Source organism: Tympanuchus pallidicinctus, unplaced genomic scaffold (genome assembly GCF_026119805.1).
Source record: "Tympanuchus pallidicinctus isolate F22 unplaced genomic scaffold, pur_lepc_1.0 scaffold5, whole genome shotgun sequence".
NCBI lineage: Eukaryota > Metazoa > Chordata > Aves > Galliformes > Phasianidae > Tympanuchus > Tympanuchus pallidicinctus.
In genome coordinates, this window is record NW_026294769.1 from 44,114,928 (window position 1) to 44,128,955 (window position 14,028).

Below are 14,028 nucleotides of genomic sequence, written 5' to 3' on the forward strand. Positions count from 1 at the left end.
ATTTTGTTCCTTATTATCCTTCTACTTATTAATTATATGTACCTTCTTTACTCACTGATTATATTTGTATTCTGTTTGTAACTATTTTTCATACTCAGATGATGGGTCTCGTTCATGGGACAAAAGGGATATATTTCCCAGAGCTGATGGCAAAATGAGTACATTTTGTTAACAAGACTTTTTATTCTGAATAGATTTTAATTCCATTGTGGTCTAATTTCTGATTGGATTAAGAATCTCACAGCTTTTTTGCTTAGCATGCACAGAGCATGTGTAGAGCATGTGTCATGGATGAGTGGATTGATGGATTTTGAAGAGAAAACAGATTTAAGCAGTCGATTATACTGTTGTCAGCATGAGAACACATTCTAGAAGTTATTTATAAAGAAATTATTAGAAATGATGGAAAAAAAGAGAGTAATAGAGTAGGCAGTTGGGGAACCAATGACCACCTGTTTTCAATTTGCATCTACAGGTGTTTTATTCTTCCAAATGACACTATTCACTGTGAAAGGGAGCTGTACCAATCTGCCAGAGCCTGGAAGGACCACAAGGCTTACATTGATAAGGAGGTAAGGGATACTTTAAAATGTGAGTGTATTTTTTGCATTGCTACCTATTCAAAGAATAAATCTGACTGAGCAATGATCTCTGCAGATTGAAGCTCTCCAGGACAAAATCAAGAATTTGAGGGAAGTTAGAGGGCACCTAAAAAGAAGAAAACCAGATGAATGTGATTGTACAAAACAGAGGTAAGAGAGATGACATTCACTGCTGGCAGTTACACTAATTGATAAGGTTTATATATTTTTCAAGTTTTCCTGTTTTGATTTGAGATTTTTGGTTGGTTGGTTGGTTTTTGGTTCTTTTTTGTGGGTCATTTTTTCTTTTTTTTTTTTTTTTTTTTCTTCTTCTTTTCTGAGGTGGGAAACAAAGAATATAAGAGCTACTGATATTTATAACTACTGTAGATACTCATAACTAGAGTTAGCCTATTGAGATATCATCTCCAAAGTAGGGAAGGAAGGAAGCTGATTCATAATAGAAGTGTAAATATTTGTGCTCTCTATCTCTCTTGGATGGAACTTATTTCTCTATTGACCTGGGAAAAAATTCAAAGTTATCCTATTTCTGGAGACACATATAAGTGTCAGAGTGCATATCTTAATTCAGGAAAATGGAAGCTGAAAATGGAGGACTACCAGATCCAAATTTTAGTTAGCTCACTTTCAAGAGTAGAAACTACTCTTAGAAGATGCATGTACAAATTTTAAGATTAAATATGTTTGTATTCTGCTAACGTATTAAACATAGCTACAGTTTTACTATAGCTCATCCACACATATATAACTTCTTTAAATGAAATGGAAATCATGAGTCATTCTGTGTAGTTAGGAGAAAATGTCAAAGATGCTTTGTTACTGTTTCGATTTTGTTTTGAAAATGGTTTGTTTCCTGATTGTAATTTTTAAAATTTTCCTTATAGCTATTACAACAAAGAAAAAGGTGTAAAGGCTCAAGAGAAAATCAAGAGCCATCTTCATCCCTTCAAGTAAGTTTTTATCAGCTCACTCTCTCAGATAGCATTCTAGTGATAGAGAAACATTAAGAATGGCTTGGGTTCTTGGGGGGAAGGGAAGACATGAAGGAAACAAAAGGTCACATAAAGCAAGTTCAAGCAAGAAACCTTCAGTACTTCTGGTCATATATGTGAAAGTTTATGAATAATATTGGGAAAAAATTAGAAATGGAAGAAATTAATCATTTCAGAAATTGATTGACTAGGTAATCAGTAAAGAGACCTAGTTAAACCGAACGTGCATCATTTCTTATAGATGCTGAAGAATACACTTTGTCATAATTTCTGGGGTGAAAGCTGAGCTGAAAAGATCAGCTTCCCAAAGGGCATATTCTCATCATCTAGTCTTCAAAAAAGTCAGATAGAGGTAAAAACTGCTGTTGTTAACCAAATAGAAGCTGTATCAGCCATGTCCAATTTTCTTTCTGAACAGAGAAGCAGCACAGGAGGTAGACAGCAAACTGCAGCTATTCAAAGAGAATCGCAGAAGGAAGAAGGAAAGGAAGGGGAAAAAGCGCCAGAAGAAAGGGGATGAGTGTAGCCTTCCTGGACTGACATGTTTTACCCACGACAACAACCACTGGCAAACTGCACCTTTCTGGAACTGTAAGTCTTACTTCTGGGCTCAGATGTGAACTAGGTTCTCCTCTGTTGTACAAGGGTTCTCACCTCATGCAGTCCATATGTGGAAGAACAGCACTTAGCAGTGCTGCCACTGAACTTTTTCTGAAGTATCCAGGAAGAGTGTCGCTTGAGTATGTTTGTAATTTCTGTGTTACATATTTATATGAAATTGTTACAAGAGGCTCTATGCAAAACAGCAGAAGCAAAAAGGGGAATTGGCTTGTTAAAATCTCTCTTGAAGAGATTTATTGCTTGTAGAGATTCGTAACTAGACACTGAGGTTCCTGTCATGTCTTGACAGTCCAGATGATCAAATAATTCATAGGAATTCCAAGTGAGTTGTGGCCTTGCGAAGTGGGAGAAAGCACAAGGAGGGTAAAACTTACCCTTATTTGTATCAATGTAAATTTTGTGTAAGCCTATATAATGAAACTATACATTCTAACCCACAGATGGATCAGCAGAATTAAGTAGCTGTGACAGCAGGAGATAGAATTAGTGTGTAAGCATTAGATGGTTCCTGCAGAATTAATTCTGTTTCACCTAGTTTCACCAGGTTAGAGCTCAAAGGCCACGCACATGACATTGCTGAGAAGTTTACTTGAGCATTGAGACTTTCACTACCATTCTAAAGTCTCTGCAAACCAAATTTCCTATGAAAAGGAAAACTTTGCTTTCAAAAACTTAAAGATCGAATGTTGATTATGCTACAACATACTAAGGCCGCTCCAAAAGTAATGCCTTTTATTTATTGCTTACAAAGGGCAAAACAGTACTATTGATAGAGCAAATTCTCAGCTACGAAACACTATTTTTCAATATAATCACCATCATTAGCTATGCATTTTCACCAGCAAGGAACAGGAGTCTCTATGCCAAGCTCATAAAAATTTGAACCAACGGTACTCACCGTTGAAGTCACTGCTACTGAAATGCACTGCCTCACTGTGCTCACATCCACTTTTTGGTCTCCATAGATGTTCAGCAAGTGTCAGTGTGTATCAGTGGGTGCCATTTTTTCCGCCTGGAGGAATTCAGTTTCACACCTATGCTTCACACACGCTTCAGTGTCAGACACCATTGTGTCAGGCTGCCCCTCTGCTGCCATCTGTCACACAGCAACAAAATGTAATGGAATACTGATGGGAGAGTAGTGATGACAGCCACTACTGCTATAACACCAACATCCACTTCTTACATGGCCAACATAATAATATAAGAGGCATTACTTTTTGTGCAGACTTCATAACTCCAAACAGAAAATTTGACATACTCGTTTCAAGATGCTCTCTCTTACTTAGTAATTTGCTTTGATAGCACTAGAACTTCTGCTAATATGTTTTGTACATTTTAAAATGTTCATGTAGTAGTTATATGCATGATTTTTGTTTTAACAACTATTAGACCGAGGTATTGCTTTTTAACTGTGGAGTAACAAACAGTTATGAAAAGCATTCTTATCTTTCTGTACAAATGGCAATGCTCCAGTAACAGTCATGGGGTAAAAGAATGTCCCTTTGACACAGTTCATAACCAAAAATAAATCAAAGTATTGATTCTGATTACATGGATAAAAAGGGCTAATACTGTTACTAAATTTGTGAAATGTGTTTAAAACATGGACAATATTACAGAAAGTCACAGAACTAATTTAATGAAAATCAAACGCATTATTAATATTTTATTATTGGAATTAAAAATGTATTCTTCTAAAGCAAAACTTTGCTATCAGTTTGTTTTAAGACCTTTCTGAGGTATCTCTTTTTGCTGGCAGAAAGAGATTATAAACAATCATAAAAATATTAGATTTTTGGAAAAAGGTTTGGCCGTTTTGTTAAACATACCCTACTAAAACTAATCTTCTAATAGTCACATTTGAAACTACCTGTTGACTCCAGCTAGTTTTTTGGTTAAACTTCAGTTAATTGAAAAGAAAACAAAATAAGTTCACCTGCTACCATATTTTAAATCTTCATATTGCACAAAATATACAATGATTGTATTGACTGAATGATTGTATTTTTCCAATATAACCCTAAAATGCATGTCTATGTTTGGTCAGCGGAAGAGCTGTCCAGACTCCATTTGAGTGTACTGACAAGATCTTAACTTTATCTAATGACATCTACCTCATATGTGACACCTGGGTCTAGGAATAGAGTTCTGTTCTAGGTTTCCCCAGATTGCAAAATGATAACATGTAATCCAGTTACGTTGCCTGGAGCTGTTTTTGAGCAGAGGTTTAACTGAGTGATTCAGTTTCTCTCTTAATTATGTACCAAATAAATTAAATGAGGGAGTGTAGTTCGAAAAACATAATTGTTAAGTGGCTACATTTGAAAGACTCAAGCCAGTAGGAGAGAACTACTACTTTATATAAGACTTATCCATTGGTCTTCCTTTCCATCTTTCTTCAGCCATTATACCTGCATTCAAGTGCCAGACAAGTTCCCTGTTTTTAAAACGTTTCTTCATAGAACAATCACAGAACTGCAGAATAGCCCAAGTTGGAAGGAACTCACAAGGACCATCAGCCTGCTGCAACTTCATGCCATTCCCTCAAGTCATAAATCCTAAACTACCAAATCTCCCACCTGCCTTCTTCCCATACAGTGCCTCACCCTTTCTTGACTGCTGTGTCATTTCAATGCATGTCATTTATTATTTGACCTTCCTTTGTAATTATCTGTTGTACTTGCCTCTCTGAGGCTCTACTAATGGTACCATTTTAGCTACTGATGGCAATAATAGTATGCCTATAAACAGCACACAGTTCCAATGAGTCTCACTTCATATGGATCTTAAGGATCAGGGTTTATGTTGTCATTTTTAAGGTCTGAATTCTGCTTAATCCCAAAAGTTATATGTAAATTGGAACAGAATATGCCCAGTAACTGTGTTACTTACTATCTTCTGCTCTATTTGTCTATATATTTGAAAAATTTGTATGATAAATTTGCATGTTAGCAGCATTTGACCTGTTTTAAATGAGAATCTAATGTTATTCAAATATGAGATATTCTTTTAAGTAATCTAGAGTATAAGTACATGAAGATCTATAGAAATTTCACTAGTATAAGTGAATAAGCATATGATTTTTCACCTAAACTAATGACTTCTATCATTACTTACAGTGGGATCTTTCTGTGCTTGCACAAGCTCAAATAACAACACTTACTGGTGTTTGCGAACAGTGAACGACACCCACAATTTTCTCTTTTGTGAGTTTGCAACTGGCTTCTTGGAATACTTTGATATGAACACTGATCCCTATCAGGTAAACCCCTTTCCCTATTTCAAAATATTGCAGATTAAAATCCTCTAGTTGCCTTTTGCTGTATTATTATTATTATTTCTGCTAGTAAGTATTTTTTTTCTCCGTCTGTCTTTTTCTCAGCTGACGAATACCGTACATACAGTGGAAAGAGGCATTTTAAATCAATTACACGTACAGTTAATGGAATTGCGAAGTTGTCAAGGTTATAAGCAGTGCAATCCGAGGCCTAAGGGACTTGAAGCAGGTACAAGAAAAATAGAAAAGAGTATTTATTTCCATTTTATTAGGTTATTGTCATCTCCTTAATTGTATCTTTAATGTGTGATTTTCTTAAGTGTTGCTCTTAATAAGATGGCAAATTTCTTTGTAAGTTTGCACAAGTTATTCTGGACAGATAATGACAACAAGCAGCAGTTGACAGAAATTCTGTGGCAAGTCTATAACGTTATTTGCACTAAGCAGTTAAAGCATATGCAGATCTTTTTTTCAGAGCCATAGATCTTTTCTCTGTTGCAGAGGATGCTTGGTTAGGTTTTACCTAACAGTAGCAGATGAGGTATTAAATCCTGTATTATTTCTGATTGCTGTCTACCTGTATGAACAATCTCAGGCGCTACACCACAACCGAGACTAAACATCTGTTTATCCCTTTGTTTAATTTTTTTATGAGGAAAGCAGTATTTCTTTGCAAGTGTCTCTGAATACAAGAGTAGGTGATGTTTATACTTCATAAGTCTGGAATTCACTGCACTTAAATTTGTTTGAAACTGTGATTTTATTTATTTATTTATTTATTTTTTACAGGAGTATTCCCTTCTACGTATTTTATGTTGTGCATCTTTGTGTCTCTTCCTTCAGCTGTGAATGTTTCTCTTTTTTAATCATTTGGGGGTTTTATTATTTTTGAAATGTGGTTTTTCATTCCTTTTATATAAAACTTCCAGGAAATCTTTGTTGGACTGCAGCTCTGTCTTTATTTAACACAGAACGTTTCTTTTTAGGAATTAGATGCTGTGCATGGAAAACTACATTGTGAATGGTTTTACAAGTTCTAAACACTAACAAAAGTTACTCTTGTATTTTCCTATATCAGGAAATAAAGATGGAGGAAGCTATGATCCACACAGGTATCCACACTTTTTTATTCTCCTCAGCAGCTTCTTTCCAAATAATTGCATGATTCCAGTCCATTTCAACTAATGTCTGTATCCTGCCATCTTGCACACAAAGTATCTTCTGATGCATGCATTTTCTAACTACACTGAACGTGGCCATTGTTTTTTTAGACCTACCATTCTGCATTTAACGTAGTTCATTGTCACAGCAAGACTTCATGTGGCTCATATTCCATGCTTGTATTTCTTAGATATTTATGCAGGAAAAATGGCACAAAAAGAATAACCTCTTTTGGGTTGTTTTCCTGTTGCTGCATTTTTTCTTTCAGTTTTTATTTAGGTAGTCTTTACAGCTGCTTTTTAAGTGAAAAACAACTGTGCTTAAAAAGCTTCCTGAAATATATGTGTGCAAGGAGCCTAATCAAACCTACAGAAGTAAAACCTTCTCACTGGCTTTAGAAAATATTGACAGATGTTGCTTTAAGCAAAAGAGTGCTCATTTTGATCAGCACATGCGTAGCATCCAGATCACTGTAAGCAAAGCATAAAGATAAGGCTCCTTTGGGCAGAGGGAACAGTGCTTTCAGACCAGATCTAACACATGTGACCAAGTATTCTTAAAAGGTTGCAATATTTGAATTAAGGAAGGGCAGTGGGTGAGATGTCTTATTCCTAATGCTCAAAACTGAGGTTTGCAAGACAAGTATACTTACAGTACCTATGTATCTCTCATGCTGAGTCCAGCTAGCTCCTCCTCCTGGTGGAGAAACCGGTCATAAAGCAAAAGCCTTATGAGACTCAGGTCTTAACACTGTTCAGCAAGCAGCGATTTTGTGAAGTGGAAAACGTTTAGAGGGCTATCATATTTAGACTTGATATCTCTTCCCTATATATCAGTCTTACATATTTTCATCTCTGTCTGCTTTGGTGGAGTTGGTCCTAATATACATAGCATGCCTGAGGTGTAAACTGGCCCAACGAGTATAGAACTCTATGGAAAACTTTTCTTCAGTCTTCTGAGAAGAGCCTTGTCACTGCTCCCAGCAGCCAGGAAACAATTAAGATAATGGACTTCAACATTTTTTTAGACCTCCAAATTAATCAGTTTTTTTTTTTTTTGTATTTTCTGACTTGTGTAGTTTGGGGATGTAGAAAATGATAAGCTTTTGTCTGGTCACATCCCAGTGATGTTACACATTACAGCCTGATGGGAACCAGTTACAGCAATGATAGAGAGTAATCCCTGTAATTATGATTTGAAGTTTTTCATTAGAAGATGTTCTTGTAAATATTCCCAATTTTAACTACAGATATAACAGAAATGGAATTGTGTAACAGAAATTTTAATTGTAGGATTGCATGAAATAGAGCACCCAGAATTAATCTTTAAGTTATATATCATTATGCAGTGTGTTAATGAAAATGCTTTAACTACTAAGACCAATAAAGATTGTGCTACTGGGATAAATAGTATAGTATGATACCAGTAATATTACTCTGTGAGTATTCCTCTGTTCCAGACAGCCAGCTTCTCAGTGCACAAGGATGTCTGGGTTCAAGCCCTATAATGGTGGGATTCTTTTTTTTTTTTTTTTTTTTTTTTTTTTAATGAACAAAAAATATTTATCAGCCTCTGTTCTCCACTTAGATCTGTTTCCAGTTTAAAATGTCCGGAGTTAGTACAGCACTACAAGTTTTCAAGGACAATACTGGAACAACAGACCTGTATGGAAACAGTCAGAGTGCCATTTTCTTAATACAAAGGGAGAAAGTTTCTGCAGGGAAAAATGTGTGTCGCCTGTGTCCTTGAACAAATAGAACGTGACTCTGCATATGTAATTAATTACAGGATGTAGGAATCACAATCTCCTCTTTTCTCCTTGTCCATTTTCAAAGTCACCATGGAGGTGATTGTACCTACTTGCCTTTAGTTTAGAAGGAGATGCAGCCACATCTTGAATTGGTTTGGGGATAACACAGCCACAGATAGCATCATGGGACTCTGAGGCATAATAATTGGTCAGTGAAGTTTAGATAATACTTGATTTATAAAAAAAAAAAAAAAATCTGAAGTTGTTTTGTTATGTTTTATTAAGATTATTTTATTATCACTGGGGTCTGTGATATAGGTGAGTGATTCCCAAATATTGATAGAGGAAACCACTGACATGTTGTTACTCAAATGCAACTCACCTCCGCTTTTCTGTTTCAGACCTTTTTGTAATGAGATTTCTTACAGGAGAAAACCTTTTCTCTCCTCTTTGTTCCTTCCTATATACTTTGATTTCAGTGGGAAACATCATGCTTACTGCGAAGTTGTGGAATTAAGCTGTGAGATGACTTGCACAGTCGACCAGTCAGCTCTAGGACCTTAAGATTTAGCTTTCCTACTTGCTTAACGTGTATGAATACAAGTTACCTCTTTTCCATGTGTTTAAACAAGTTATTTTTATCTTATGGACATGAAGTTGACGGAACAATTTCCAGTGCCTTCTCAGCTGTGAAACTCCTCAGTCATCAGTGGTAAAATTGAGACAGCAGAAAAAATGCAATGTTTAGGGGGGAAAAGATTAGAATCAGTATGATGGTCTCAGTCTTTGAGCTGCTTTGTAGAAATGCAGCAAGCTCTTTGCTGATCTAACTTCTCTGCAGCACAGCACCAGCACCCTGCTACGAGGCTCATGAGGAACAGCAACTCCTTCTCACCAGCCCCAAAATGTCCCCACTGTTCACACTGCCACCCTTGAACTGGCAGCAAAGATTCTTCTGGGCCAAAAGCCAACATCCTGGCCTCTGATTTGCCCCGCACTGCCCTGGTTCATACGCAAACTTATTATTGATCAAATGGCACTGCTCCAGTTTCAGTTTCTACCATAACATATCAAACCACTTTAACTGCTGACTGTTCTTGTGGAAGTTTGTTTTCCTACATGGACTCATATTTGGCGAATTAGATAGATAGACAGACAGATAGATAGATAGAAAGGGGTATATGAAATTATCAGTACAACTAATAAAGATTTGTAGCATTTGTAATGTAGTTAAATTCTTCAAAAGTACATTCTTTCCTGTGTTCATTCCTAGAGTCTTTTATTCTTCTGAATACTAGAACAGTAAGACTTATTTCTTGAAACCTCTGTAGAATTTAATTTTTTGTAGTTGTTGTTTCAGGCAACAAATTATTGATAATCTAACTTATGTATATGGCGCTCATGGCCATGCCAAGCGAGGCCCTCTTCCTTAGCTACTCTACTAGATCCAAAAAAGCTTGTGTTGTTTTCTGTGGTAGGGAATTTGCCAACTATTTGCCAAGACAGCCTAAGATACAAAACAGGAACACATTGCTGTTGGAATGACTACTTTTTTGTACTGGCTTTTAAAAAGTAAAATATTTACATTTTACATTGTATAATATTTGTAAAGGCTTAGGTGTTCCCAAGTAAGGAAAGTGGTCTGACTTTGATGGGAGCAGAATCAGGCCCCTCATCATGATTTTTTTTCTGACCATGACACTATTTTTATGACTTTTTATATGACGGACTGAATATTGGAGAATTTTTTTCGCTATGAAATCACAAGCTAGTAAAAAAGACTGTAAAATATAATAGACACTGAATCTCCTGCTTTACTTGAATTAGGAAAGGCAGGTTAAAATACTAATAAACTAATAGAATTGTCAAAAATTTTCTATAGATTTGAGGCATCTGATATATAGATAAGTATGTGTACTCAGTTCTCACTGCTGGACTATAGTCTCCTGCACTTCTAGGTTAGTTATTCTAGTCTACTTGCCTGTATAATTTTCAGAAAATGAACGAGTTGTCCCAGTGTATTAATTGCTAAATATTGCCTATGAGATCTTTTGTGAGGATGGGTCTGCCACTTTCCCTGAATGCCTTCTGCATTACCTAATTATTTTTTCTTTGTAGGCTATTTTTCAGGGAAAATATTTGGATGTGCTGTGAATTATATGAAATAATCGTATTCAGTGTAACTTGTCAGTATAAAATGGACTTCACAGTACATTTGATGACCTGAGTCACTGTAGTTGTTCCATTGCTCATTATTCAGATATATTGTCTGATAAACCTTAGATATTTTAATAAAAAATAAAAAGTTTGGAGATATTCTATATAAATTTTAACAATATCCTACCGAGTGCTAAAGTCCTATAACTTGATTCACACCAAACTTTTACAGTTTTCATTTCTTCTCTGTGTTCCATGTAAATTAAAGAAAATGCTTGCAAGGTATAGAAACTATCTTAGACTATAATTTGTTTAATAATACTTGGCTAGTTGCTTTGCTGAACTTATATCTCAAGCTATACATCAAATTCCTATGGCCTTTGTTGAAGTTCTTGTCAGTAATGGCTTTCAGAATTAGTCCCATCTATTATACTCAACCATTGTTTGTTCATTGCATCATTTGGTGGAATGTTTAGGATAGGCAAATGAATTAGTCAGGCACTAAAACAAGTCTTATGCCTTGAAATACCATAGGGAAGATCTATTGTTAAATGCCATCACAAAGCCTCATTAGGGCAGATTCTGCCCTGTTTTACTCAGTCCAAGGATGCAACAGAAAACAGGGGTTTCACTGCTGTGTGTTCTGCAGGAGCTGTGACTCACCTGAGGCCACAATCATTAGCAAGATGATTGCAGATGTGGAGCATCTTCCAGTTAGAGATACATATGCTATGCGTAGTGGTGCTTTCAAGGAAATGGGAGGAGGAACACGCAGCAGCTTTGCTTGCACCTTTAAGCTGATGTTCACCATTAGGCTGTATTCTTTCTTTTAACAGAGGACAGTTATGGGATGGATGGGAAGGCTAACCTGCCCAATTTCACTGGTGACATCAACTGGCAAGGACTGGAAGACTTGTACAGAGTGAATGAAAGTGTATATGAACACAGATACAACTATAGACTTAGTCTGGCTGACTGGACTAATTACTTGAAGGATGTAGATAGAATGTTTGCACTGCTGAACAGTTACTACCAGCAAAATAAAACAGACAAGGCTAACACTGCTCAAAGCAACAGGGATGGAGACGAATCATCTACATCAACCTCAGCAGAAATGTCTTCTGCAGAAGAGGCGAGCGGCCTGACTGGAGAAGAATTGGAGCTTATTGTGCCAACAGACTTTGCAGCCCTAGCTTTGAGCACCATGAATTTAAGTCAGGAGAGAAAACTTGAATTAAACAATGATATTCCTGAAAAAAGTAGTTTGAATGACGCACACTGGAGAAATAATCAACCTGAAAAATGGATGGAGGATAAAGAATCGGACCGTTTTGATATGGATTTCAGTGGAAATGGTTTGATAGAGTTGGAGTCCCGGCATGGCTTCATGCTACAACCCGTCAGCATTCCTCAAAAAGACACTCATCAGGACACTGATGCTATGAGAGACATATTTGGAGATCAAATGTATCTTCCCGTGAGGTCCGATCAACCTGTTGTTCATCAGGCTCTAAATGTATCCATTAGGGATTCATCCATCAGTACCCAGAAAACAGGAGCATTTTTGAAAAAAGCAGAACAAAGTCTTAGAGGGGAAACTTCACAAGTCCTAAACATAGAAGGCAGTGCCTCATCTTCACTCTCCTTGGGTTAGATCAAGTTGCAAATCATTAAATACATTCTCCTTTTTATTATTAGCAGACTAATAAAGGTCATCATGACAACTGACATTCCATGTTCACTGTAGATGAAATTTGCAGCTAAATTAAGACCAGTTCAGTGTTTGTCCGTGTGTATTTTATTCACACACACCCATACATACTTTCACAGTGATTCTCCAAACTGGAAAGCAAGATTTCCAGCTTTTTAATGGAAAGAAACAGTGTTAACTTTCTAATGCAGTAGCACATTCTCTGTAAGCTAAAATAATTTCTTTGACAAGGATGTTCAAATGACTTTCTCCATTTCCAAATGATCCTACCATGAATGAATGTTTCAGTCCACCCAATCTGTCTGCATAATGTATTTTTGATAAATTATTTTAACCACTGGAAATTCCTAATGCCACACTTTTAACTAAAATGATGTTGCACTTTTAAAATCTGTATGCCATACCGTTTATGAATCTAATAGCTTACCTGTTCTTAGTTTGTTCGGTGATTAATGTAATTGTGAAACCAATAAATAGATTGACAGGAAAGAGATAATCAGCATGGATTGTGGAAACAGACTGTTTGAATATCATCTTAGCAAAAATATTGCATGGTTTTGTTACTTTGATTTAATTAAATTTACTCTCAGAAAGGTATGGCTAATACTTGTTAAGTATAGGAGGATTTGTTTAAATTGGATTGTTTCCCTATATATGATATTGTCAGTATTAAAAATACATGAGGGTTTTTTTTTACTTTTCTTTTTATCTGATACTGGTAGAAGGGTTTACATCAATTCATATATACTTTTGTCACAAGATCTGATTTTTATTAGACTGAACATTATCTTGAACGCATTCTTTTCATTTTGAGACTTTATTTTTTCTTGTTGTTTTGAACAGTCATTAAAGGGAATGATAAAATCATGTTAGATTTACATTATTCTAGATGCAAAAGGCACATGGGGTAAAAAATAGTAGCTTAGATATTTTTTGTTGTTGTATTGTTCTAAGTTTTTTCTTGAACTTTATCAAACTTTAAAGTTTATAAAGTATAACACAAAAATAACTTTGAAAATCTGTATTACTAGAAACTTAGTATCTGGTTTTGTTGTTTTTTTTTTTTTTAATAAATTCAAAATAATTAGCACAATGCCACCAAAAGAGAATTACCTCAATCAGATGTAATTCCACAGCATCCGATTCTTGGGAGTGTTTTCCTATCTGTTCCGTCTTGTTTAGTGTAGTGAGTGTTTTTGGGCTATTGCAAGCACTGCAGGTTAAACTTACATTCATCACATTGTACTTTCAGTTGAAACTTTTTAAAAACAAGATTGTTTTAGTAGGATTTTAATAATTTTAAAGAGCAGTCTTTTTGATGGACTCTGTACATATGTTAAAATTAACTAGCTCTTTATCTGATGTATGTGTCATGGGCTGATTGATAGAACAAACGTATTTATGGTCATGAATGATGCTATTTGTACATAGGTTTCAAGTTACTAGGATACCAGCTGTGTTTTTAAATCTTGTATAATATTTCTGTGATACTTTTATAGAACAATTCTGGCTTCAGGAAAGTCTAGAAGCAATATTTCTTGAAATAAAAAGTGTTTTACTTTACCTGCTTCAGAGAAGTCCAGATGATCCAGCTTTCCTAGCAATTCAGATTTATTTTAAAAATATGTTCAGATTTTTGGCTTTAAGAATCCATCCACACTGAAAGCAATGAAGGGTAATGAAATAACACGCTACATTCTGTTAGTTTTAAATTATTCCTGGAGATTGTGAATAATATATATTTTTTTGTTTAA

The 14,028-nt window shown here is 35.6% G+C and overlaps 1 protein-coding gene across 4 annotated transcripts in view; it reads left to right on the forward strand.

Moving 5' to 3' along the window:
- Positions 1 to 14,028, forward strand: part of SULF1 (sulfatase 1) — a 106,278-nt gene extending 92,250 nt beyond the window's left edge. For 2 of the 4 annotated variants that reach the window (XM_052704894.1, XM_052704895.1), the window contains 7 exons: positions 476 to 572; positions 658 to 752; positions 1,487 to 1,552; positions 2,013 to 2,185; positions 5,338 to 5,480; positions 5,601 to 5,724; positions 11,400 to 14,028. In XM_052704894.1, coding sequence (XP_052560854.1) covers positions 476 to 572; positions 658 to 752; positions 1,487 to 1,552; positions 2,013 to 2,185; positions 5,338 to 5,480; positions 5,601 to 5,724; positions 11,400 to 12,217 — 1,516 coding nt within the window. In that variant the 3' untranslated portion in view covers positions 12,218 to 14,028. Of the gene's footprint in view, positions 1 to 475; positions 573 to 657; positions 753 to 1,486; positions 1,553 to 2,012; positions 2,186 to 5,337; positions 5,481 to 5,600; positions 5,725 to 6,284; positions 6,433 to 6,573; positions 6,608 to 11,399 lie in introns of those variants that run through there. The other 2 variants (XM_052704897.1, XM_052704896.1) reach the window with 2 other exon arrangements.